At 42.7% G+C, this 27,565-nt stretch overlaps 1 protein-coding gene and 1 non-coding gene across 2 annotated transcripts in view; both read right to left on the bottom strand.

Annotated features, from left to right (window-relative positions):
• The window catches only part of TLN2 (talin 2), a 380,704-nt gene that overhangs the window by 55,544 nt on the left and 297,595 nt on the right, over positions 1 to 27,565 (bottom strand). The window contains exons 37-43 of the mRNA XM_036239383.1: positions 26,055 to 26,216; positions 20,078 to 20,218; positions 19,444 to 19,625; positions 18,231 to 18,363; positions 15,840 to 15,941; positions 9,552 to 9,722; positions 1,641 to 1,787 (exon numbers count right to left, since the gene is read on the bottom strand). Of these exons, the coding sequence (XP_036095276.1) occupies positions 1,641 to 1,787; positions 9,552 to 9,722; positions 15,840 to 15,941; positions 18,231 to 18,363; positions 19,444 to 19,625; positions 20,078 to 20,218; positions 26,055 to 26,216 (1,038 nt within the window). The remainder of the gene's footprint in view (positions 1 to 1,640; positions 1,788 to 9,551; positions 9,723 to 15,839; positions 15,942 to 18,230; positions 18,364 to 19,443; positions 19,626 to 20,077; positions 20,219 to 26,054; positions 26,217 to 27,565) is intronic.
• LOC118601159 lies at positions 12,664 to 12,785 on the bottom strand. The gene has a single exon (XR_004950244.1). It is a non-coding gene; the product is annotated as a small nucleolar RNA SNORA53 (small nucleolar RNA).

The raw sequence follows: 27,565 nt of genomic DNA, 5'->3' as shown, positions 1-27,565 counted from the left end.
TCCAAAAGAATCTATATCACTGACATCAGATTGTACAAGAGCTGTTTTCCTTACTGAAACTCTGTCACAGCATGCAGGGCTCAGAGGCTATCAAAAAAAAAAAAACCAAAAAAAACCAACCAAACAAACAAAAAAACTTCAGGAACCTGACTTCCATCTTTTAGGGATTTATGGAACTCTTCCCTATTATTAGAGTGGTTGTGAAAAACAACAACAAAAAAACAGCAACAAAAAAACCCTTTTCCTGAGGAAAAAAAAAATTTTATCATTTGGATTTCTAATTTGTACTGAGAAACCTTGAGCACCATTATTTAATATCCATGGTAGACACAGGACTTATTTTCAAAGCTCTAGTTTTCTGATGTCCTGAAAACCAAACAAATCTACTGAGACTTATTCAAGGGCCTAGAAAACAAGGAAACTTTAATGCTTTTTCTGCCAAATTGTCCCTATTTGAACTGTGAGAAGCCCAAGGCAGAAATTACTGGAGTACTTTGACAAGGCAGAGCCTGGGGTCTCAAAAGGGAGCTCCAGCATTCCTGCCTGGCTTGTGGCTTTCTTGTCTAATAAGGACTGCACAATGTTTAAGGGGAATTATCCTAATTATAGTTTCAGGCTCTCATCTCTTTATGGAGATACAAACCAACCAATCTTCTCTAAATTAGCAATTAAACACTGCTTATTATGTTGAAAAACCATAACAATGAATTCATAATCTGACAATGGACATTTCAAAACACAAAGTCTAAAATTATTGGCTATGCTATCACAAGATGGCAATTAGAGTTGATGAACAATCGTTAATTCTCATGACTACCAAACTGACACGATTAGTGAAGCATTCCTTGGGGGGGAGAGCAGGAGATACAGAGTTGAAACTGTCTCCATGCATATGTCCCTACTGACCCAACTCAACTGATGGGCATGCGACTTCAGTGGCTTCTGCGTCTGGCTAGATATCAGACCATGGGGAGAATTAAAAAACACAAAAGAGATGGAAGCTAAGCAGGGTTGGGCCTGGTTAGTACTTGGATGGGAAACCACCTAGGAAGACCAGGTGCTGTAGGTATAAAAGATGAAAAAAAAAACAAACTAAGTGATTGTAAGCTGACAAGGTCCTTGCAATCTGTGAGGTCAATCAACTGTTGCCTCACCTAAAACAAAACAAACAAACAAACAAACAAAAAAACAAAGAGAGCTACCTGGCTTCCACCTCATAGAGATGACAACTGTGTAGGGCTGGAGCAGGGCCCAGAATGTGCATTCTAAAGTATTCCCGGTGATTCCAAAGACCAGAACTTGGGAATTGCTTCATCATTTCATTTTGGAGTTTGCTGCCCGCAACAACTCAATAAGGCAGACAAGGGATGTAGATAATTATTTCCATTTCCATTTCCCCCCTGTTTAAAATTGGAAGGCAGGGTGCAACCGGCTTACCAAAGTAATCAATGAAAACAAAGAATGAATACTGTGTTGGACATATGATAGGACACCTGCATTTTAATTGGAACCCTCAAGGAAAGAGGTGGCTTGTTGGAATTAGCCTTGACAGATAGCTCCTTAGAGAAAAGCCCCTGAGGGAAACCGCGGAGGAAATGGGGTCAAGGAGCGAGGGCGAGCGTCTGGGAGCCCGGACCCACCTTGCTCATGGCTTCTGCGATGGCGTCGACCATGCCTCCCACCAGCCCTACTTCACTGGCGGCTTCATTCAGTGTCACCATTATGTCGTCTACGGCCTCCTTCATGAGCTGTGCGGCCTCTGTGATCGCGTCGTGGGTGTGCTGTGCCTGGGAAGGGGGAAACAGAATGGCGAAATGTCTCCTCTTTAGCAGAAGAAAAGGCTGCTCAGTCTCTTAAACACTTCGCTTCTTGTAAGCATAATCTTAAAAAGCAGAATACAAAAATATATCCCCATTATGGAGCACAGCAATGTATTCTATATTTTTCTTTTCCTTTATTATGTTTGTACATTTGTTTCCAGAATAAAAATTAGGAAGACAAAGATCTTTTTTTTTACAATCAAAAGAAAAAATATAACTAATATCAAATAGTGTCTTATGACATGACTCATTTTGTTACGATATTCAGCATGGTAATATACAAGGTGACATATTTAATTAAAGAAACTAATATAAAGGGATATGTGTTCACATCAAATGCATTTCTCATCAAAACTGCCCAACATACTGTAATTCCCAAATAAGACTGGATTATGAAAATGTAGGTATGTACAGGAGACATAAATCTGTAAAAGAGCTAATAGGCTTTGTAACTATTTTACAAATTATATCACCATGAGGTTAGAGGAATGAATGAGAAAAATTCTCCGGGGACAGACTCTCCGGAGGAAAAGCCCTGAGTGCTCATGAGTTTCGCTAAGTCAGTACCTTGGAGATACTTTAACTGCAGGCATTCCACCTGTGTGTCAAGCACAGAAAGGGCACTGAGTAAAGGAATGAATGAAAGAATGAAATAATGGAATAAAGATACCTCGAATGGTAGCAAGATGCAGGGGAAAAAGCCATGGACTTTGGGTCAGGAAAACCTGGTTTCTATTCTACTAGTTCCTATTCTACTGCTAACTAGCTAAGTGGCCGTGGTCTTGACTTTCTAAGTAAAGTGGGAGTTCTGATGAGATCGTATGGGTGCAGGCACCTTATCATTTATAGTAAGAGCAGTCTGGCTGGGGCCTGTGCCAGGTAGGTAGTGTCGGAAATGCACTGCACCCAGGAGCTGCATGCAGTGACCATGGCTGCCCTGGCCCAGCCTCAGGGGGATGTGACCCTTTCAAAAGGTCGAAGAAATCGCATCTCTACTTTGGTAGATGAGAAGGCAAGGAAGCCAGTGAGAGATGGTAAATGACAACTTTCAAGGGATTTAAATAAAAGAGAAAGAATCCAAGAAGAGGGTATGTGGGCCATAGGAACTGGCTCTTTCTGCAGTATTGACAAGCCATGGGATCCAAGAAGAGTTCTTCCAAAATGACATCTGACAAGATGTGAAATAACTGATCGCATATGGTATCTTCGAGGCAACTTTGTCGAGATGTAAATGTTAATTATTGCTTATTACAACTAAAATTACTTTAAAAGATAACAATGAAAAATAACTTAAGCAACAAACATTCCTTGACTCTTTACCAGATTGGCATCCACCTTTTCTACTTCCCAGGCTCTCCCCGCTGGTGGGAAGTGGGGGCCTCAACAGGAGGCAGCCTTGCTCTCCCTTCCTGGCTAGACTCCTCACAGGCCCACTTCACCCTCTGTCTGCAGTGACAGGTTCCATTTGCCTTCCCCAGTCTTCCAAATCTTGGCACCAGACCTGGGAGTGACTGAGCCTCAGATCATTCAGGCCTCTACCACCGTCTGGTTTCCATGGCAGGGGGGCCTCTGAGTGAGAACTATCTCTCTGAGCTCCATGGATCTGCAGAGCCACCAGAGGTAATACTAAAATGGTGTTAAGTAACTACATTTTAGGATGGCTTGTTTTCAGTGAACTAGAGTAGTACCTAAGAGCTAAAAATCCAGCCATGGGGCCCAAAGACTTCTTGGGGGAGGTGTCCAGGTTAAGCTGAGACCTGGAAGAAGATTTTAGACACTAGCAGAGTTGATGGGGTGAGGGAGAAGGGGGAGGCTTTCAGGCAGAAGATGCAGCCTGTGCAAAGGTCCAGAGGTGAGAAGGAATGTGCATCGTGAAGATGAGGCGAAGCACCCTATGTAAAGTGTCTGACAAAATACCTGGCACACGGCTCCTAACCCTCCTCCCGCTATCTCTCACACGACCCAGCCTCTCCAACTAGACGGCATGCTCCTTGCAGACAATTTACTCTGCTTCCCCTAGAAGCACAGTATTCACAGGAAGTGAAGGGCTTGATAGAGTCACCAGGTGGGGCTAAGTAACGAGTGAGAAATTTTATTTTCAGAGAAATTTTTACAAGGTTAACCTTTACAGGCTGCTGGTGTAAATTTCTCCTTTGGAGAGGCTGATTTACACATAATTGGGACCATCTGTTTATAGGCTGTGGCACAGGCACGGGTGGCAGAGCTGAAGGCATAGAAATGGCTTGCGGGGAGTCAGAACAGGGTTGGTCTTTCTTCAAACAATTTCTCAGGCAACCGACTAGGCACACTCAATTCGCGATGGCAAACTCTAGCTCTGACTAGACCAAGAACACCCGATGACATTCACGTGGATGCTGGCAAGACACCAGGGGCTCCAGTGTACTTTGGGCAGTGCAAAAGCCAACCTGTGACTTTCATACCAGCTTAAAAATCTATGTTCTTATATCTGGAGTCAGGTATTGTAGCATTTTGCAGAGGGGGAACCAGGGATAATAATAAACATCAAACCACGACACCGAAGTAATAGCAGCCGCTAGCATTTAAGAGGAACTCCTTGGAGCCAGGGACCATGCTGATCGCTGTTGTGCACTTCTCCTTAATCCTCACGACCCACTGGAAGGTGAGAATAGGACGACATCCCTGCCGGGGACCCCTCTGGCAGTCACAATCTGAAAATGGGAGCTTAAGCACTAGAGCTTACAGACCTGGTAGATGACAACAGCCACCGGCCAGCTGGCCATCTGCTGAACTTACACGCCACTGGTCAAAAGAAAAACAAGCATATGGCCAGATCAGATCGAATTCATCAGCACTACCAAAAAAATAACCTTCATGTAGGGAATATGCCATCTACAAGGGGAGGCTTCAGCCTGTCCCCCCAAAATCAGGCAAAGCCATCCAGGTACCATGTGGCAAAGGCGAGGGGCCTTAGGACCTGCTACTACTCCTGGAAGTTGGCTCAGTGTTCATTGCATTTCCGCACCAACCTGGCGCCGGCTCTCTCAGGTCTCCCTGCCACTGTGGACTTCACAGTTGCTTATGAACTTGCTGCCAGTTCACATTCCCCAAATTTGTTCTTTGGAGCTCCCCAGGGCCCATTCTGCATATGTCTTCCAATTTCTGGTAGCTTGCGACTAGATGAGCCCCAAGCCTGGAACCTCACCTAGTGCTGAATAGTAAAATATTTGGCTGGCTTTTTGTCTCAGGCTCCTCAGAGGGGAGGCTCTAAGCCCTTAGTATCTCCTAAGCGATAGGAGGGTCTCTGTTATTCGAGGTGGGCCTCTTGGACTATACATCAGCTTGTGCTAACAAGGTGAATCAGTATGGCCTCCAGGTATTTTCAGAACTGGTCATGCCTGGAAAGACCAATCCTGTGCCTTGAGGGTTGGGTCTTTGAGCAACATAATATCAGCCCAGTCTCTGACCTCTAGGGGAAACAGGAGACTGGAGATTAAATCACTAGTCATATGAATGAACTCAATCCATCAAGCCTACATAATGAAATCCCAATAAAAACTCTGGAGAGGGAAGCTTAAATGAGCACACCATCGAGGTGGTGATGCACATCAATATGCTGGGAGGGTGGCACATCCTGGGGACACGAAAGTTTCGTGTTTAGGACCCTTCCAGACTTCATCCTCTGGGTCTCTTGGCTGGTTTGTATCCTTTACAATAAAACTGTATCTGTAAGTAGAGCAATTTCCTCAGTCCTATGAGTCATTCTAGCAAATTATGGAACTTAAGGGTAAGAACCCATGCATTTGTAGCTAGTCAGTCAGAGTGAAGGTGGCCTGAGAACCCTGCAGCTTGTGGCTAGTGTGTGAATTGAGGGTGGTCTAGTCAGGGTCTGTGCTCTCAATCTGGGAAATCTGACCTAATCCCAGGTAGTCGGTGTTACAGTCCTATTGCACACAGGCATTGGGGTTACCCAGGCAACATCATGGCTGCCTGACCCTTCTCAGGGGAAGACAATCCTTCCAAAAGGTCCAAGAAGTTGCATTTTTACTTTGGTAGAGGAGATGGTAAGGAAACCAGTGAGAGATGGTAAATGAAAACTCTATTGAGCGATTACATGAAAGAGAAATCTAAGAAGCAGCTATGTGAGCCATAGGAATTGGCCCTGTCTGTGCAATTGAAAAGCCACGGGAATCTGGAAGAGTTCTTCAAATATGACATCTGATGAGATGTGAAATATTCAGATCATAGATGGTTCTCTTTGAGGCAACTGTCAGGATGCATAGCTCCATTTTAGGAATGCAATGGAGTAAACCGATAATTTAGGTTGATTACCGATTTCATGCTATAGAGATGTACAGATTGTGTGATTTCGATGATAGAAGTGACATCTTCTGTATATAACCCTCCAGAGAGTGCATCTCATACATATACATTCTGATTTATGAAAAAGGTAGAGAGTGTAGATTTCTCTAAATCTCACTTAGAATGAGGTGACTACTGGTAGCACAAAAATGCCAGCAAATCTACACATGCATGTTAAAACAAAGTACACATCTGTGAGGAGAGGAGAAAGCTGCTTGCCAAGTATCTGCTTTCCCATATGGTCTCAGGAGTGTCAGAAGAACATTTTGGAGGTAGCAGCAGTAAATCACAAAAACTGTTCTCTCAACTCTCAAGACAATGAAAAGGACACTTTCTTCAGACTGGAGCACCAAAATCTACAAAAAACACATCCTTGCTCTTGGCTGTCCCAGAAATGAATTACTTTCTCACCTACTTGTGCTGAGGAATTCTCTAGGTCTGTTCCCCTCCACTCCATATGTTTAAGTTTTACAGATCCTTAAAGAGTCAGCTCAGAGTTCACCTCTTTTGTGAAGCCTCCTCCGATTACTCCAGGCTTCATCTAGGAATGTTTCCTGGAACTTCAATGGTAAACCTCTTGATCACACAGCCTGGTCCAATCACACACATGTGGGCCAGCTGAGCACACTAGTTTCAGACATCCACAGACAAAGTGGGCTCTCAGTTAAGGCATGTTTAAATGACCAACAGTAACTCTAAGTGGAGTCAGAAGGCCCAACAATGAGCTTGCTATTTTAGATTCTGGAAGGACTCTTTGTTACTGTTCCTCACGGCACAACACAGAAGAAAAATCAGCCTCTGTCTTTTTTTGAAATATCTGAAGTCTACTTCCAAGGGAGCCTGGCTTCATTACAGTGCTGTAACTACAAAGCCCAGGATAGCGGGCACAGACAGCACAGACAGCAGGAGTTTGGAAAACAGGAGATGACTACAGGGGACAGATCTCAACTTTGGTAGAGGTAAACAACAACTAGTAATTAGAGCTGCCCTGCAGTGGCTAGGCTGTGTATTTGCCGAGTGCCGCAGGCAGAGCTAGAGGGGCCCTGGGTGGTGGTGAGCACAGAAGGAAACTCTGGGGGATAGAGAATGAGCTTAGAACCACTCGGCAGGGTGTGAGTGAGGTTACACAGCAATGCCTTATAATCCTCTGATTCATTAACACGTGGGTAACACAGGGTGGTGGGGCTACTTTATTTTAAAACACCTACTGTGTCAGGTGCTTTATCTCATTTAATCTCTCCAACTACCCTATAGAGACATTCATTATGAACCCCATTGTGTAGATGAGGAAACAAAGAAATGAAGTAATTTGCTAGCAAGAGGCAGAGCTGGGATTTGAAACCAATCACATCAAACCCAAAGGAAGGTGTTATTTTTCAGTAAATCGAAGCTACCATTAACTGTTTAGTCACATTTTAACATTTCCTCTGCAAACAGGGACATAGGGCATCTAACACATACATGCATCACCTAACACACAGCAAATAACACCTAGTAAATATCTGCCCAAAGAATGCACCCAAGGTGATTAAGTCTGCATCAGGCCTCTTAGGAAAGGGCCTAAAAGCCAACTTGTGTCCCAGGCATCCTTTGTGTCAAGCCTTTCAGGATTTGCAGACAGAGCACGGTTGAATAACATCAGGGACATAAACACCTGTCTGGCCTTCACTCATCACATGTCTTAGTTCATCACCCAATGCTTCAGGCCAGTTGCTGAAAACTATTCCATACAGGTCTACCAACCACTTTGGCAACTAGACTTATTATTATTTTTTTTTTCAGAAGGCTCAGAACAACTTGAGGGCAAAGGGCTGGCTCGTAATATTTTTAGCTTCCCCAGAATTAGGCTCTTAGTACTTGTCAGATACATTACATGAATGAAAACCTGAATACAGAAAATGCAAGTCTCAGACACTATTCATGCTGTTACCAGAATGGTGGTTCTAAACTATAGATAGGTCACGTTGTCCCCACTGCTGCCAATAAAGCCCAAACTTCTTAGCGTGGAAGAGGAGACCTGTCACAATACAGCCCAGTCTATCCTCACGTCCCATTGTCCTTGCACGCTGCATATTCCTCATACATCAGATTGAGCGCTCTTTTCTAAAAATACCGGAATCCTTTTGTAACCCTAGCTAAGCCTTTGTATACGCAATCCCCTTTTCCCAGCACGCATCCAGCCACTCTTCTGTACCAGGTAACTTCCTTTTTTGAGACCAAGTAGCCCAACGTCCCTCCTTCTCTGCAGCTTCCTGGACCCCGCTCCAGTCTTTGCTTTGGGCAGAGCTGGCCTGTGAGTCTATGGGGCGCAGGCTCAGTCCCGACCCTGAATGTCATTCCTCTCATGTCATCTCAGACAACTTACCTGAGCACTCTCAGTCTCTGTTTCCACATGCATAAATGGGAAACCTTCCTACCTCATAGAATATTCATGAAGATTATTAAATAAGAGGATGGTATAAGGTATAATAGGCGACAGAGTCAGCACTCGACAACTGTTAGCTCCGAGATTACTATTTTGCCATTCTCTTAAATCCCGAGTCTTCTCTGCTGTACCATGCTACCAATTTGAAGACCTTACGGATGTAACAGAACACATTAAAAAATACACACACACATGTAGATTCCTTTAGCTTCAAGGGAAGTATCCTGCACAAATTTTTCCAGTCAGTGTTCCCCTCACGTTATTCTGCTGAGGTGAGGACCCATTAAGATGGGATTGATCACAGCAGGCAGCTGCTAGAAGGTACAAACAGCAAGGGGAGCCCCACCCTCCTCTCCAGGAACCGGAACCCCGAGGAAACTTAAGGCGCATAATGCTTTCACAGGTAAAACAATCGCTCTGATACAAATATCATCCCTGAGAAAAAATGACATGCTGCCATCTTCGGCCACTTACAGTATCTAGGTGACACATTGGGATGAATGCATGTTCCACTTGCAAGTTGGTAAGGGAGATTTTCGTATCAAACTACTGCCTCCAAGGCAATAGCAACACATGCCAGGGGTTGTGTCGCATTCTGCTTTGAACTTGAGTAGCAGGAATGGAACTGACATACACTGGAAAACAACAGAGCTGTGCTTTGCACAAGCTGGGTGTCAATACTGAGCAGGTGCCAGCAGGTATTAAGTTTTTCTTCCCCAAGGATGCCTGCCTACACAATCTGGCATGGAAAAATAACTTATAAATATGCATTAATTATGTATAGTTCTTGCTTTTCCTCTTAAAGATCCCTGGGAAGGCCAATAGAAGATTTCCCACCTCTGAGTGGGAAATCAAATGCTAGGAGCTAAGAATTGAAGGTGTTTTCCCTAAAGGGACGTGATACAGAGGAATGTGTGATGGCTTCTCGGTGGTCCTAGGTGAGTCAGCAGCATTCTGTACGGTACCTTGGGGTTCCCTCCACCTTCTTTGGCTGCATACAACATCTGTAAGGCAGACTCTGCAAGTGTCTTGGTCTGGTCCAGCACTGTCATCTGTTGTTGATGGTCCAGAATCTTGGAGGCAACACCAACTGCAGCTAAGATCAAGGGCTCAAAGTAGCTCGCCAGCTGTGTTACCTTTTAAAGACAAAAAGCCACAGATGCATCATGTAAATACGTGCATCTCCTTTAGGGTCCCTACTGATAGGGAGGGGGCTGGGACAAGGATGGTATGACTTGCAGGGAGAGGCAGATTTGCTGACCTTTAGTTTATTTTTTCTTATGCAATCCAGTATCATGAATTCTAGTCACTATGTTATACATTAGGTCCTTAGACCTTATTCACGGCTCAACTTTACTTTTGTAGGTACTTGCTAATTAACAAGCTCTTGCTTCAGTTTTACTTCCTCTGAGGAGCTCTTTCTCTCACCTCTCGTCATGGCAGAAATGCTAAGAAATGTGTTCTGAGATCCAGAGTATAAAGAGTGATAATTTTTACAAATTTGAATATTGTGAATAGAAAAGCCTTTGAAAGAACCAAAGATGAGCATCTTACAAAGTCAGAAGGAAGGGGGATAGGTGAGGGGCAGGGGAGCAGAGCAGATGAGGAAAGGGGCCTGAGAGTAAAGTGTTTAGGAAGCCAATCCAACTGTCCTCTGTTCTGAGTTTTTAAGCAAACCATGGATTTGGAATAAAGGCAAAAACAATTTCATATCTGCTTAGATGTTCTGTTTATGATTAGCCAAACCTGAAAGAAAAAAGCCTATCACAACAGCTCACCACTGTTCCAACAGAGGACTATCTCCAGTAGGACAGCATCATATTTGGCACATACATGCTCATCAAAACTCACCATCTGGGTGCCCCAGGGCCACATGTCACATTTGTGTGCATCTCATAAGCCAGGCTTTCTGCTAAATGCTTACCATGCATTTCTTCATGTAATCTTTACAACAATTATGCAAAGCAGATACAGAGGAAGAAACCGAGGCTTAGGCGGGTGAAGCAACCTGCTCAACCCCGTGCGGCAGAGAGCTGGGGCTGGGGCAGGAGCCAGGTGTCCCACTCCACGGCCCAGGTTCTCGACCACTGCTGTACCGTCTGCTACTTTCCATTTTTTTTTCCAGTTCCGATAAGTTGTAATATTGAATTTTAAAAGTGTGTTGTTTGGTATTTGTTGTTTTGTAAAGTATTTCAACTAAAATCTGAGAAAAATCCAGTAATATCCATTTACCTAGCATTCCAAATATCAACATTTTGCTGTATTTGCTTCAGGTGTCATAATCCATTCTCACTCAGATAAAACATGATCAGATTGATTATGTTTGTCATTCAACTCCTGATTTTGTGTGACAATTACTAACTCTAAATTATTCCCATCAAGTATATTTCAGCTCCAAATTGAGGCATCAATTCCCTTAATGCTTCTTCCCATAAGGAGGAAGAGTGAATGTGATGGGGATGTAGATAGGAAGGCCATTTTAATTAGAAATCGGGGTGACATCAATAAAATCAAGTAAGTTTCAAATGTACAATTCAATAGTATGTCATATATATATTGTATTGTGCTTCACCACCCCAAATTAGATTTCATTCTGCCACCAAATATTTGACCCCTTTTACCACTATCTACCTCTCCCCTCCCTGCTTCCCTCTGATAACCACTAATCCACAGTCCGTGTCCATGAGCCTGTTTGTCATGTTTGTTTGTTTCTTTATGTTACATCCATATGAGTTAAAATATATGGCTTTCAACTTTTTCTGTTTTATTTCACTGAGCATGACTATCTCAAGATCTGTCCATGTTGTTGCAAATGGCAGTATTTCGCCTCTTCCTATGGCTGAATAACATTCCACTGTATACATAGTACCACATCTTCTTATCCAATCATCTATTGATGGACACTTCGGTTGCTCCTATTGTTGCATCCTGGCCACCGTGAATAATGCAGCTCTGAACATCGGGGTGCATATATCTTTGCGGATAAATGTTTTCAAGTTTTTTGGGTAAATACCCAGAAGAGGGATTGCTGGGTCATATGGTAATTCTATTCTTAGTTTTTTGAAGAACCTCCATACTATTTTCTATAGTGGTTGTAGTGGTCGTACTCATTTGCATTCCTACCAGCAGGATAAGGGTTCCTTTCCCTTCACAATCTCTCTAACACTTGTTATTACTTCTGTTGATGACAGCCATTCTAACAGGTGTGAAGTGGTATCTCATTGTGGTTATTTGTATTTCTCTAATAGTAAAGGTGAGCATCTTTTCATGTCTGTTGGCCTTTTGTATATCTTCTTGGGAGAAGTGTTTCTTTAGGTTCTCTGTCCATTTTTTAATTGGATTGTTTGCTTTTTTTATTGCTGAGTTGTATGAATTCTTTATACAGTTTGGATATTAGGCCCTTATCTAGAGGCATTGTTTGTAAATATATTCTTTCATTAGGATGATTCCCTCTTTGCCTTTTGATGGCTTTTTTTTTTTTTTGCTGAGCAGAAGCTTTTTAGTTTGATACAGTCCCATTCATTTATTTTTGGTTTTACTTACCTTGCCTTTGAGGTGAAAGTCATAAAATCCTCTCTATGTCCAAGGTCCATGAGTTTAGTATCTATGTTTTCTTCCTTACAACTTATTGCTTAGGTCTTATATTCAGGTCCTTAATCCATTTTAATTTTGATGGGTGGTGATAGACAACAGTCTAGTTTCATTCTTTTCATGTGGCTTTCCAGTTTTCCAGCACCGTTTATTGAAGAAGCTTTCTTTTTTCGTTGTATGGTTTTTAACTAAGGAGTCAAAAATTATTTGTCCATATATGAGGGAGTTTATGTCTGAACTCTTGATTCTATTCCACTGGTCTGTGTCTGTTTTTCTGCCAATACCATGCTGTTTTGATTATTATCGCTTTGTAGTATAATTTGAAGTCAGGCAGAGTGATACCTCTGGCTTTGTTCTTTTCTCTCGGATTGCTTTGGCTATTCGGGGTCTTTTGTGCTTATACACAAATCTGATGATATTTTGTTGAATTTCTTATTTTACTCAGTTGCATGTATTCATCTACCAGAAATGTCAATCATTAACAAAACTGTCCACACAACAGTCAAGTCTTGATAGTAAAAAATCGCAGCACGAATGTATGTCATTTCAATCAGAACTTAAGACTAACATGTATATTGTATTTCTTTAAAACATGCCACTGGAGTTTGATAAGGAATTGCATTAAATCTGTATAATGCTTTAGGTAATGAGGTCATTTTAACTCTGTTGATTTTTCCAATCCAGGAACACGGAGTATGTTTCCATTTCTTTATGTCCTTTTCAATTTCTTCTAATAATATCTCATACTTTTTAGTGTATAGGTCCTTCACACGTTTTGTTAGGTTAACTCCTAGACATTTTATTCTTTTTGTTGCAATTGCAAAAGAAGTTTTATTTTTCTTTTCACTTCCTTTTCTGAAAATTCATTATTAGAGTATAAGAACGCTATGAATTTTGGAACATTGATTTTGTATGCTGAAACTTTACTGTATTATTTCTAATAGTTTTTTAGTAGAGTCTTCAGTGTTTTTTTTTTTTTTTATATATATATAGAGAGTCACATCATCTGCAGAAAGTGACAAGATTTCTTCATTCCCTACGTGGATGCCTTTTATTTCCTCTCTTACCTGATTGCTCTAGCTAGGACTTCCCATACTACACTGAATAACAGTGGTGATATTGGATAGCCTCATCTTATTCCTGATCTTGGAAAGTTTTTAGTGTTTCTCCATTAAGTATGATGTTAGCTTCTCAGGGGTCAGGGCTCAAGATGCAACCTATATGTCCTAAAGAAGTCAAAATGTTTATTTAATACATTAGAATCTTACATGTTTTCTACATTACTTTTATTATTTTGAAAGTACATTTCATCAATGCAACTGTAAAATGTCAAGGGTTGCTGCATGCTGAGAATAAATGAAACTGGTGCCAACTCCTCATGGAGGTATTATGGCTGGCTGGTAGAGTAAGCTCTAGTTTTAGAGCCACTGAATCTGAATCCTCCTTGCCAATTCCTTATTGAAAAATCTTAGGCAAATTCCCTCCTACTACTTAACGTGTTTCCTTCTTTGCAGAATGGGGAATAATAGCACTAAGCTCATTAAGATTGTTAGCAGGACTAAATTAGTATACATAAAAGCACTTAGCATAATGCCTGCCACATTGTAGGCGCTCAACGCTAGGTGTCATGATTCCTCAACTATTGTGTGCACAGTTTTTTGAAGATACGTGCTTTTTCCTGTATTTGGGGAGCTAACACCTTCTGCTCTTGAGAGACATGACAGAACAGGAAACATCCTCACTTGGGTTAGCACAGAAGTTAACAGAGAATTTTGAGTATTTAGTACATGATGTTGATTCCCTAAGGCCTTGGGTGGCAGAGTGGTTTGAATGGTGGCCCCCAAAACATATGTCCATATCCAAATCTCTAGAACCTATGAATGTGATCTTACTGGGGAAAAGAATCTTTGCATGAATATTTAAGGGTCTTAAGATGAGATCATTCTGGGTTACTTGGGTGGGCCCTAAATGTGATAACAAGTATTCTTATAAGAGATAGAATAAGGAAAGACAAACAGAGCAGGGGACAATGTGACCACAGAGGCACAGATTGGCATGTTCCAGTCAAGGAATGCCTGGGAATGTCAAGAGCCATCAGATGTTAGAAGAGGCAAAGAACAGGTTCTCCCTGAGAGCCTCCAGAAAGAGTATGACCCTGCTAAAACCTTGATTTTGGACTTTTGGCTTCCAGAACTGTGAGAGATTCAATTTCTGTTTTAAGCCACTCAGTTTGTAGTAATTTGTTCTAGCAGCTGTGGGAAAATACAGGTGGGGTCTCAGACTTTGCACTTAGCAATCCCAGGTGATTGGGTTAAGCTGATTCCAGCTGAAGGTGATCTAGGATCCCACTGAGAGGTGAAATAAAGCACTGGGACCATGTGGGTATTAACTCAGCACACAATTCCTCTGGGTAGAAGGCCCCTAGACTGCCTTTGTCCAGACTCCCTTTTAGAAAGTCACACTGGTTTAGTTAAAGGGACAAGAGGACATTTGTAACTCCAGTGATACAAATATATTATTTTTCTTTTGATGTCACCCACTGAAATAGGAATTAATGTTTCTTACAAACAACACATCTTCAGAGACAAGGATGCTGCCCTAGAAGTCTGGAAATATTTTCTTATGAAATTCCTACCGGAATGAAGAGTAACTTCTGAAACGGAGTCCAGCCTCTTTTCCAAACTCAGTTTCCCCACAGCACACATATAGGCAGAGGCTCTGACCTCCAGACCAGTCCCCTCGACCCTTGCAAACCTCTCCACACAGGTGAACAAGCCCCTTTCTCATTTTAAAGGAACTCAGCTGAGAAATGAAGTTTGCCACACTTAAAAAGGCAGTGACACTGACCATTTTAAGTCTCAAAAACCTGTCCTTAGAAAACCAGCAGGAAGCTTAGCAGGCCCCTGAGCTGTTTTGTAACTTAAAAAGTAAGAATATTGATTTCCTGAAATCAATACCTGCAGAGAAGATTCTGGCTACTGGATTTCTAGATACACACGTCAATACTGATGGCTGCTCTGATAAATGCTAGGAAATTCTGAAGGTTGTTAAAAATCCAATTTCTGTCCTCTCTCTGCTGAGCCATGGGCTGCTTGACAAGCCAATGATCCTTGAAGGATTCGCAAAATAAACCCCAAACAGGGAACACATTATTCAGCACTTACAACAATGTGAGTATAAACTCTCAGTTGAAGGGGTGACCACACAGGGCGGCTTTAGTTGTCCAGAGTGAAATTTGCAAGTTTGCTTTGCTTCCATGAGGAGCCATGGAAAAACAATGTACCTTTAAAACACATCAGAATGAAACCAGCCAGCCAGCGACAAAAGATGGCAGACACCAGGCTAGGAATGTCGACTTCAGTCTCTGGTGTATTGAGCGAAGGTCGAGTGACAGATGACTGTAAATGCCTCATAGGCTGAAAAGTCTGACCATGACCAGAAAAATTTCTCTGTGGTTTTTATCGCAATGCCAGGTGAAAGCAGATCCTGAGGTGATCATTTTTGGAGAAGATGAATTCTGTTTTCCATTGTTTAAGCCAGCATTAACTTAGGCACAATACCTGGCCTCAGAATTTTGAGAACAATAGCAAAACCAATAGAAACCTCTACCTGCACCTCTCTCTCATGTGTGCTCTCAGTAGGATCCCCTCAGTGCACATTACCTTGTGTCCCAGCTGAGCTGCTTCTCCCCGAGCCGCTGTGGCGATTGGATCTACGAGATGCCCGATTTCCTGGACCACCGAAGTCAGCTGCTCCTGTAGAGCCTGATAGGGGAGAGAGCTGTCAAATTCACCTCACAATTGTTCCCTCAAAGGTGCACTGATTTAAAAATGCCCATGTGACAGACAAAGGAGGCCGCAAGAAATGGACATCAAACTGCCTAGCTGTGCCATCAAGCTGCCACTTCACCTTGCCCTTTCCCAGGACTTCTCAGCATCCCTGGGCTAGGACCCATTGCACCTGTGAGTGATACAAGGCAGCGAGTGACACAACACTATTTCTACTGGCTTCTCACTCCAACCAACCACAGTAACCAATGATGCTATTGGTATCTTTAACTTGGGTTATTCAGCATAATTACTGGAAATGTGAAACGGCCACAGCTTTCCAAGAAAACACAACTTTGTCCAAAAGGAGAGAGCTAATGGAGTCTGAGGCAACATCCAGGTCTTTGTGTCCTCAGAACTATGAACTCTTTAAGGGGGGAGGGGAGAGAAGGGTGACATAAAAATGAGATCAGTTCTCTGAAAGCAGGACTATTTCCCAAACACCACACTGTGAAAATGCCTGGTGAGATGCTCATCGAGCTCATCAGCTCAGGCTCTCAGTTCCTTGTTATTGGAGATGTGGATACAGTTATTGAAAATGGCATCCTCAAGGCACTTCTTCTCAGGTTTGAGAGACAGTTTAATCTCCCCATCCCAAAGAACTGCACTCATGCTGTAAAGAGACAGGGCAAGGTATCTGGATGATGCTGGAGTGTGAGGGGGTGGGGAATTCAAAGATGGAGATTGTTAGCTAGTAGTGGGAAAGACCAGATCCTTTCGTAGGAATCTTCATAGGAGCTTCGCTTGGGAAAGTCAGGCTCTAACACATCACAAGGCTAGAAATTTTAGGTCTGCACACAGCAGCATGGATGGCGTAATTCCTGACAAAGTGACAAAGACCAGGTCATTAGAAATGAGACTTAGGCCTTTGCTACTTCCCCACTAAACAATGCTGTACACGTGCTGGGATGTTTGAGAAGATGTTAGTCAATGAGAGGAGCAGTCTAACATGCAAACTTTAAACAAAATCCTGGGGGAAAAAGGAAAAAAGAGACATAGAGAGATGGAGGTGGGTGGATAGAAACCTCCAAGTTTCCAAGGGTCTTATTTAGCTAATTACTGTCTTCTCACTTACAACACGAGAATACTCCAGCAATGTTGTCTTATTACAGATAGCTAGTTAAATGAAATATGGTGTAAGCAGGAAGCACATGCAGTTAAAGGGGAGGATTTTCTTCCTAGGGAAGACATTAAGACAGAGGATATGCTTGGGGAGGGATGGTCCAAGATGGGAGCATGCATGGGGGCCTTCTAAGTCGCTGGTCATGTTTGTTTCTTGAAAAAGGTGCTGGTTGAAGAATGTGCTTAGTTGGTGAAAATTCATCATCTTCACACTATGATATGCACACTTTTCTGTATGCATATTCTACTTTAATTCTAACATTCCACACAAGATGAGAATGTTTATCCCTTCTTTCTTGGAAATGGGCACAGGATGGTGTGAAGTTGAGGTTAAACAGACAGCTCTATTAATAAAAATGAGCAATACCAACTCTGGGCCCACTGCTTAGATACGGGGTCAAAGTTCATTGTTGATGAATTCAGCGGCAGTAAGGGAAACATCAGTGAAGAGACCATCCATATTTATTAAGCACCTTCTGAGTGTCAGGCACTTTCAACAAAGAAAGATGAATTAATCAGAGGCCTTTGGACAGGTTACAGAAAAAACTCAAAGGATCAAAGTAGGGAAATTCTATCCTCAACTTTGGAAAAACTGGTAAGAAAAGGCAAAGTGGCTCTGAATTAATAACAGAATTCTAAAGGTCTCCAAATACTAGATAATGAGTAACTTAGGAAGGAAACCTTTATCTCTGAATAGACCGAATGTATAGAGTTTAATGCTAAATGTGCCCATTAGTCAAAAAATGCACTGATGAAACATGACAACAGAGAAACATTCAAACATGCTTAGTTCTGCTCCACTGACATGTTAAAAAGAATACAGTAAACCCATCTTATTGACATTTTCTTATCTGACATTAATTTTTTTTTAAGCTTCAGCCGCATTTAAACTTGCCACCTCCAGTAGTACATGTGTTCCTTCACCAAACCACCATTTTCTACTCTGCAAACTTCCCAGGTTGGTTCCACAGGGGAAGGTGGTTCAGTGATAAAACTCTATCATCAAAAACATGTTGGTCCCATTCTCTCATCCCCCAAAGCCTGATGCTGAGATTCTGTAGCATTTTCAAAGGCTTCCGAGCTGGCCACAGAGTCCCAGCTTACCTCCACAGAGATGTCATCCCGCGTGGCCAAACTCTGGCTGACAGCTGCCAGCGAGGCCTGCTCGATGTCCCGAATGCACCGGTTGATGCCATCGATGGAGTAGTCACACTCTCTCTGTCCAGGTGCCTTGTCCCTGGAAGGGACAGAGGGAGTTAAACACAGGTTCCATGGGGCTCAAGTTCTACAACCCACTCCTGCATTGGAGAGCCATGAGACTCTGTCTTCTCTCTACCCTACTTGATTGCATTATTTAAGGAGTCAATCCCTGATGCTTGCCTGGCAATGCCTCTCTGAATAACTCATACATTTCTTAATTTAACGCTTGTGCTAACTTTTATTTCTGGTGAGAAGGATATAGTGCCGCCCTCTATCTCAGGCTGATGCCAGGAAATGGCAAATGAAACAATTCAGACTTGGATTATCTACTCACTGGCTTCAGCACAGAATCCTTACTTAAAAAAAAAATGTCAGTGCTATTTCTAGTGCAATCACATTATGTTCTCTATATAGCATACTATTCACAAACTCCTGGGTTACAGTAGACATTAAAATATTTAGCCCATTTTTCTTTGCAAGGCATTAAGAAAATTAACTGTGGTCCTGAGTTTCAAAATTGAAAAAAAATATATCTAAAAAAAGGGATGTATTCCATGCTGTTGGTTATTAACTTTGGTCAACTTCAAAATGTTTTATCTACTTAGGGGATATTGTTTCAGGCCCTTACTATCACCAAGGGGGTCAGAGATGCCCTGAATTACTGTGGGACCTAGAATGTTTTTCTTTTTTGTCTTATTAGCAAAACAAGGTAACCCCAAATCCTGCTAAATAAATAGTGGTGCTCTGCCTAAGCTCCTAGTTACAATGGTAATAAAGACTAGGACTAGAGCCAACAGGCCTGGAGAGGACCTCGAGAATTTACTTAAATCCTTTCTGCTTCAATTCTCTCACCAATAAGAGGGAGACATTGACAGTATCTACCCGACAAAGCTGCTGTTATAATCAAATGAGATAATATAGGTAAAATACTTGGGATAGTATCCAACATATAGTAAGTGCTTAAAGTAGCTATTATTGTGACTAGTGCTACCACTGATCCCAAAGAGATAAAAGAAAAAGATGATGAGAATGATCAAACATATTGCTATTAAATACTTATTCCCTTCCTTCCCTGTTCAGACACAGGCCCCTAACAATTTCTGGAGGAGAAACTAACCTGATAGATGTGATAAGACTCTTGATGGAGTCAGACACAGTGTGAGAATGTCCAGCCAGCACAGACCAGGTGGGCGGGTCTTTGGGGTTGATGGCCAGTGAGCGTGCAGTGCGGATGAGGTACGATGAGCTCTCCAGCATAGTCTTGGCTGAGATCAGGATTGGTTCCTGTGCCTGGGACCCCTGGGACCAAATAGCAGAAGGGTCAAAGGCACGGTGCACAGAGTGAATGAGTCGGGCCTTGGAAGGTCCTGTTCTTTACCAAGCCACTACCTCTGTCCACAGGAGACGCAGTGGGTAGGGAACCATGGAGGATGGCACACATAGGGCCTGGATGGTGAGGACATGGGTCCATGTTCTTAAATATAATTTTTGAGTATGACACATATTAAGAATCAGCCCCAAAGCTATGTGTAGAGATTGTTCTCATCACATAAAGCTAAGGCATTCCTCTTAAGAGATGTGCAGACATTGAATTTCATCAACTCTGTGCATGTGCCATCACTGAGAACAAACACAATGCCCTACATATTGACAGAGAAAGCTTTTGGAGCTCTTTACTCTTTGTGCCCATTCAGTGCTACATAAAGCTAGCCAAAGATACCAACATTACTTTAGCTGCAGACACTCCTTACCTCGGAGCTGATCTGGGCAGGGACACTGACAAATTCAGGGTTAGATGCGAATGCTGTCAGGTTCTCCACAGCTTCAATCAAGGGCGCAGTGGCAATGCGACACTTATTGCGGTTGTCTTCTGAGAAATCCCCATCCAGAGCCTGATGGGAAGAAGCATGGAGACTTCATCCCACTGAGCAGCACAAATGACTCCTGGACCATAGTAATTGCCTCCCAGGAAAAGAAGGTGGTTTAGCGGGAATACAAAATGTTTGGAAAATTCATAAATAAGAATTAACCAAAGAGATCTCTGCTATTAAGCATAGGGGCTCAGTTAGCAATTACAAGAAATAAAATTGAATGTGCGCCTCACAGGACAGCTGAGCTCACAGGCCATCAACTTCCCACTCACATGAGGCAGAAACACGGATTCAAACAGCACACCGCTCCTCGCTCCCTATGAGCCACTTTGCCAAACCTTGTAGCTGAACCACTTTCTTCCCCACTTTTGACACTATAACCCTTGTGTTCTTCCCTCACTTTTCACTCCAACTAAGTCTATTCCCTCCCAGACTATAAAAATACTTTACATTGTGTAGCAGTTTCAACTTTTTCTAAGTTTTACCTGGAAGTCTCTGAATGACTGAAAGAGGTAGGGCTTGCATATCCACTATTTCGAAATGAAAAAAATGGAATCCAATGGGAAGGAATAGACTAGAACTACTTCTGACAACATGGACAAATCTCACAAGCATAATATTCAGTTAAAGACGCTTGACAAAAAAAGGGTACCTACTGTGCAAGGTACAAAAACGAGTGAAGCTAATTTAGGGTGTTAGCAGTCAGGTCACCTTTGGCCCATGTATGGCTGGAGAAGCACCAAGGGGCTTTCTGGGGATGGCTATGTTCCTTTTCTTAATCTGGCTAAGGTTATCTAGGTGTGTGCAGCTTGAGAAAACTCACCGAGTTCTACACACTTGATATGTGTTTTTTGTCTTTGTGTCTTATTTTTCAATAGCTTTCTTCTTTTTTTAAATTAGCAGGTAACACAATGGCATTGAAGGATCAGTTAGTTACATTGCTGATTAATGGCCGGGATGGATGAGAATCCAGGAGTGCAGCCTGTGATCCATGCCAGGCTGCTTCATAAAGGGTTAACACTTGGATTCAAGGTTCTCTAACCCTAGACTCCACCTCCCCAAGAATAAGACTGTTGGAACCAATGGCCTGTTACCCAGGGACAACTCTCCTGTGTCCCAACAAAATACTATATTTGAGAAGGCAGTTATATTTGTAGAAGAACATAAATTTCCTTGTTAAACAACCAATTAAACTTTTAATTTAACCATTATGAGCAATATATAAATGCCAATTTAGACAATTAGAGAACAAAACACCAGAGGAATCAGCATTATGCAACAACCAGATCTGAGATGGTAGCATTTCTATTTTTCATTAAGGCAAGAGTAGGCAGGCACATCGCTTTAAAGGCTATTTCTGAGTAACAACTTCATTCTAATCAAGCCTTGGCAGCTTGGGACAATAATCACATATCTGCCAAGGTAACATTTGCAGAGGAATTCCCATGAGCTTGGCTAATTGACCTTCTTGGCTAATATCATGCATGTATGGCTGGCCTTGGTTACTGCCCTTGCCTACCAGATAGGCACTGACCTCTACTTTAACCTCTCTGATTCTGCTATTCTTCAGGACCAATGGAAACCTTACATGCTGCTCCTTCTTGCTCACATACACAGCTTCAGTTCTAACTGCCGCTCATTACTCCATAAACGTTGATTTGGCACCTGCTACCTCCACTGTGCAAGGCACTGCCAACATACAAGTGAGTTGGCATTATAATCTTGTTGGACTATTAACATTATTGACTACTTGAGGTCAGGCCTTACCAGGCTTCAGAGCAATCCGGGAATACAATGGGAGGCAGGGTGAGTGTCACATAATAGGAGTGGCCCTCGCACAGGCTAAGCAGGCACATGGAAGGAGTGGACTCTGGCTTCAAAGGAACTCCGGTCCCAGCACCTCCACTGGCCCATCATACCCCTTTGGCTGGGATGACATGGCTTCCAGCTCAATGGAAGATGCCAAGTCTTCCCAGGTGCCACTCACCCTCCTGCTTCTCACCTCTCCACATTCTTCCTGCCCCCTTTTTTATCTTCCACAACCCTCTCAGCCTACAACCCTCTCAGGCAGGCACCTGATCAAGCCACCAACCCTTAGTTGAACTTATTCAAAATGAAGATGATTACCTGAGGGAAATTCTAAGAAATAGTTTTCCTAATTGTGCAGTTTCATAAACTGCATCAATAAGATTCATTTTTTTTTTTTTTTGAGCATGGGTCCTAAGATCACGTGTCATGTGGCCCATTACTATTTATAGGACAGGACACTGAATAATGTGGAATAGAACACCAAGCTACATCACCCACTTTTTTTTTAATTCTAAAAGAAAAAGCTATTTCCTCCCAAGAAAGTGCTTAGCATCAAAAAGGATGACTTACACAGATACTATTTCACTTCTGAATGCTGCTTTCACTTTGAAGACGGCTCAGGCGCCCTAGTACACTGAATACTCACTCAAATGTGCCCAACTGGAGAAATTTTAAGCAGCCATGGCAATTTTCATGTAGACATTCTATGTCACAGAATGTCAGTACACCAGCCGTAACAACGAAAGGGTAAATTCGCTTAGCCAAACACCCAAGCCCTAGAGGGGCAGGACACTCTCAACCCCCAGGCCAGCTCTCCTGAACATTCTCACTTAGCAGAATCTCACAGGGGGCTTGGAGAAACAATTTCTCCATGTGTACCAGGTTCAAAAATTCATGACTTTTGGGAGTTAGGGGGACTTTAAAGACTATGTAATCCCAAGTCCTCAATGTTCCAGATGATAAAATCGACACCTAGAAAATGACACGCTATGCCAAGGTCATGCCTCAAACTAGAACTCGAGACCCCGGGCTCCCTTCTCACCTACTGACCTTAGACAAGGGCAATGAAAATAAGGAGTAAGAGAAGTCTAACAGTCTTTTTTTTCCCTTCTGAAGAAACCTACTTTGCCATTCCAAACAGCAAGATGATCAAGAAAACATACTTAGAGCTAAGTCAGATTGGTTAATGAGAGCTGGATCTGGTGTCTTTGGTACCTGAAACGCTTAATTGCAAAACCCTGAGCTTCAACTCCAGTGTGAGAGGCAAGGCTATGCTCCAACTTCTAGGAAAAACAAAAGCTGTTGTTGCACAATTTCTAATTGGCACCCAAACCTGAGCGACTGCACATTTAAAATAGCATTCCATTCCACACATCTGACTGGAGACTAGGTAACGAGATGACTGGAGAGAGAAAAGCAGGCAACATTATGTGGTAACCAGTAGAAAGATGGCCATCATGGTTAGGGGTCTGTGTGCTTCTAACTATCGCCCTGGCAGGGAGTCCGGTGCAGATATTTATTCTTGCTGAGCCTTGCTTTGGCATTTTAAAAAATGCCATCAGCAGAGATTTAAGATTCTTGGAGGCACACATTCTACATGGGTGCTGATAACCCCCTGTGATATAACTGCTCTGTCTCCCAAATGCTCCTCTGCTGACTTCTGTTTTTTTGTGACTGCAAGGGTGTGGCAGCTAGGATTCGGGCACATCCTCATGATTAAAAGAAAAAAAAAAAAGAGTACCAAGAAGCGTTAAACTTAGAGCAAAATGCAGCTATGACAGCAGCTCTAGTAAGCATTTAGGGAATTAAATATTCATTTGTTTTGCTATTTGACAGAATTCTTAAGCATTCCTAGAACAGGAAATCTATTCAGTATTTAGTACAGTGTGCTACGGTGAAATGATCTTTACTACTTCCCTAATAGGAAATTAAAAAAACAAAGCTCATCACCCCTGGCAAACCCTGCCACCCAAGGGGAGATGAAAAACAAGCATGTTTCGTCAAGATAAGGGCAACAGGTTCATTTCAGTTTATTGTGCATTGCACATTGCTACTGATTCCCAAGATGCTCCCAGGAGACTAGGCCTTCATCTTCTCCACATTACAATCACCCTTCATCCCCCTCAGATGTTTCTGCACCAGTATATCTTTTAGGCCATCACAAGAGCTCATTTGCTGCAGGGAATTACAAAGAGGGCTTGACACTGTAAGTAGAATCTGAAAAGAAGGTGAGATCTTAACAGTGATAGGTCAGGATTTTTAAACCAAAGAGGAGGCAGAAAAAGGTTTCTAGGAATTTCTAAAGAATAGCTTCTTTTTAAATTTTCTTTCTTGGTCCATCTAACTATAGCCTGTTTTTTTAACGATCAGAAAATGGCCAAGTTTAACTGAGATAAGTTCATTACACAAGCGACCAACAATGATATCACCACTTTTAATTCTCTTGCTGTCTTTCCATCTTCTCCTCCCCCAGACTTGCACACACTATAGGCACCTCAAAGTATTTCCTCCCAAGATGGTGAGACAAATTAGTCTCTCCATGCGGAAGATCTGAACAGGATTGCCAGGGGCAAGAGCAGGACGGACAGTGGAAAGGGCAGGGGATCTCGGCTTTCTTATTGGCTGGGTCACCTTGGGGAAGTTACTTAGCCTACTTGTGCCTCAAGAGTCCTGTCTGTAACGTGGGGATGCCAAGCACAGGGTGGTTGTGTGGACTGAATATCATACACAAAACACTTGGAACAGGTTTTGCACAAGCATTTTAAAATGTTAACCTTTTTTAGTTTCTAATGACCTATGATGGAAATTAAGGTGAGCTGCCACCAGGATCCAAGAAGCACCTGGGTCCTGGCTTTAATTTGTTCATTTTCAACCTATATTGTTTTCAAAAAGGCAGATTTTTTTTTTTTTAAACTGTTTAAATAGTGAAGAAATTGCTGACGAGGCACCTGCCCTAGGCTCTCGCTCACAAGCTGCCAATTGCTGCTGGGCTGCATGTTCTTTGCTTCTGCTTGGCTCAGCCTGTTGACTGATGTCTCTCTGAGACTAAACTGGCTTTGTGTAGTGAAAGGAAAATTAAGTGTCTAGTGCCATATCCTCTGGAGTGAATGGGGAAAAGTCCTATTACTCCAGGACTTGCCCAGCAACAAAGTAGACTGTTCTACCTCAAGGAAGGTGAAAATCCTTAAAGTGTTAACCCTCAGATGCCTCTCCCCACTGCACATCCAGGTTTATACTGAATTAGTAGCTGGCCTCCCATGACAAGCTCCTTTAGAGGCTTGGAGGAGGGTGCTGAACTCTGCTTGTGGTCTGCTGACCAGGCCAGGGCAGTTTTACCACATGGTCTGCTGCCTCCTGCCTGCTTGGTCTTGCTTAGGGCAGACTGAGTTTGTGGTCTTATCGCCTACCTACGAATGCTATATTCCAGCTATTGCACTTCCCTACTCACAAGGGCACCCTGGCCCTGTCTCCCCCTGACCTGTCCATGGCCTTTTGCACAAAGACGAACTTGTAATAAACATTGCTTCATTTTAAACATTTAAATAAGCATAGACAGAATAGACATAAGATAGATTAAATTCATTTTTTAAAAGTGGTTTTCCATAATTTCCCATTCCCTTCTCTGTCTACCTTCTCTCTTGGTCCATATCTACCAACAAAGGTAGAACCCTCTATCAGCCCCCTCAAAACCACCCCACATAAGCACACAGTTTAAGTAGACAGTGTGTTTGCTACCCAAACATAGTACCAAGAGATGACCCTTACCTAACCCCTTCCAAATAGATTTCTGCCCCTAAGCTTCTCACAGACAGAATTTGGGGAGTCCCTCTCACTATCTAGAAGGTTAGTAGAGACTAAGGCTGTTAGTTTTTCATCATAAACATTTCCATTAGTAAAGGGCTCCTTCCAGTGACTTAAGTCATAAGACCTAATTAGAAGTTAAACTTCAGTAGACATAAGTCTTAAGACAGCAGAGCTTAAATCCTATCCTTTCTCCTCTGCGATAGGTGTTAACAGGGGTTACCAAGGCCTCAGGTCAGACACCTACCTTGATGGTCTTCACCAGGTTGGCCGTGCTGTTGGCGACTTCCTTGGCTGACTGGACAAAGTGCCTCTTGGCCACGGGGTTAGCCGTCTTGGACGAAGCGATGCGGCAGGCATTGCACAAGGCCGAGGTATGCTTAGCGACAATCGTGGCGGCTGACAGAACCTATAAGGCATGGAACGGGGTTGGGGGCATCCCACACTTCAGTGCAGAGGATTCCAGCTTAGAGGAGTCCACCCTGGTCCCCAGCCCTGGATTTCTCTCCAGCTCACATGTTCAGGGCCCATGTAATTACAACATGCATCTAGCTGTCCCCGAAGTCTCTCCAAGAAAGGAGAGGGCAAGAATTAGTAAGCAAGAGAGAATAAACAAAGAAAAGGAAAGGAAGTGCTGATGTAACAGTGGAAGCGGGCTGGGCTCCAGACAGTCCTAAAGGAGATGCAGTCATTCTTTGGAACCCCCGGTAAGGAAGTATTTGGTCCAGGGTATAGGCCAGCACTGCCCAACAGAAATAGTGTGAGCCACATGTCATTTCCTAGCACCCACATTAAAATAAGTACAGAAACAAGAGAAATTAATTTAAATAATATATTTTATTATACTTGATATATCCAAAATATTTCATTTCACTATGTAATCAATTCAATAATGTTATTAATGAGATTTTTTCATTTTCTTTTATCATGGCAAGCCTTCAAAATCTAGTATGTATTTTATGCTTACAGCCTATTGCAATTTGGACCAGTTACATTTCAAGTGCTTAATAGCCACATGTAGGTAGTGGCTACCACAGTGGAGAGTCCAGGTCTAGATGAGTGAAATAAACATCAAAGTGTGACAGATCCTGCTTCATCCATAGTGGGCTGTAGGTGTCTTATTAAAGAGTCTGGCTCAGGAATCTTCTAAGCTCTACCCCACACACCAAAGTGCTCTCCTGAATCCACCAGATCTACTTTGCTGAGGCTGGTTACATCCCTTTGGCCTTAACAGGTAAGGAATCTCAAGTGCACTGACACTTACAAGTGAGCCCTAAGGTCTGCTTTAGGTCCAGATCATCCTTGTACTGTCTCCTTTACTTCTTTCCTTGAATCCTTCTCCTGCCTCAAGAATGCCAGTCCTAGAATTTATGACAGATGTGCCACTCGCAGGCTGCCTCTACTAACCCATGTAGGCCAGTTCTTATTCCTTTCAACACGCATGGCTTTAATAAGTGGATGGGACTCCATGCCACTCGAGTATTAGAAGTGTCATGAAATATCACATACTGTCTAGTCCTAAAATATCTGTGGCTCCTTTATACACTTTAGATTATAAACCAGTTTCGAGGCCTGGCTCAGTGCTACCATCTCTGAAACTTCATCACACCTTCCTCTGTGCATCCCTGGTATTGTCATCATAGCCTAATCATTGTATTTCCCTAACTTCCTGCTGACTAAGAGCCAAGGGTGCAGGAAATCAGGTCACACTCATGATGACCCTTAGTGCTGAGCACAGAACAAGCCCTCCCACGTATG

Source organism: Rousettus aegyptiacus, unplaced genomic scaffold, assembly GCF_014176215.1.
Source record: "Rousettus aegyptiacus isolate mRouAeg1 unplaced genomic scaffold, mRouAeg1.p scaffold_m13_p_3, whole genome shotgun sequence".
Lineage (NCBI taxonomy): Eukaryota > Metazoa > Chordata > Mammalia > Chiroptera > Pteropodidae > Rousettus > Rousettus aegyptiacus.
Note: the sequence above shows the minus strand (reverse complement) of the source record. Positions and strands in the feature narration are given on the sequence as shown.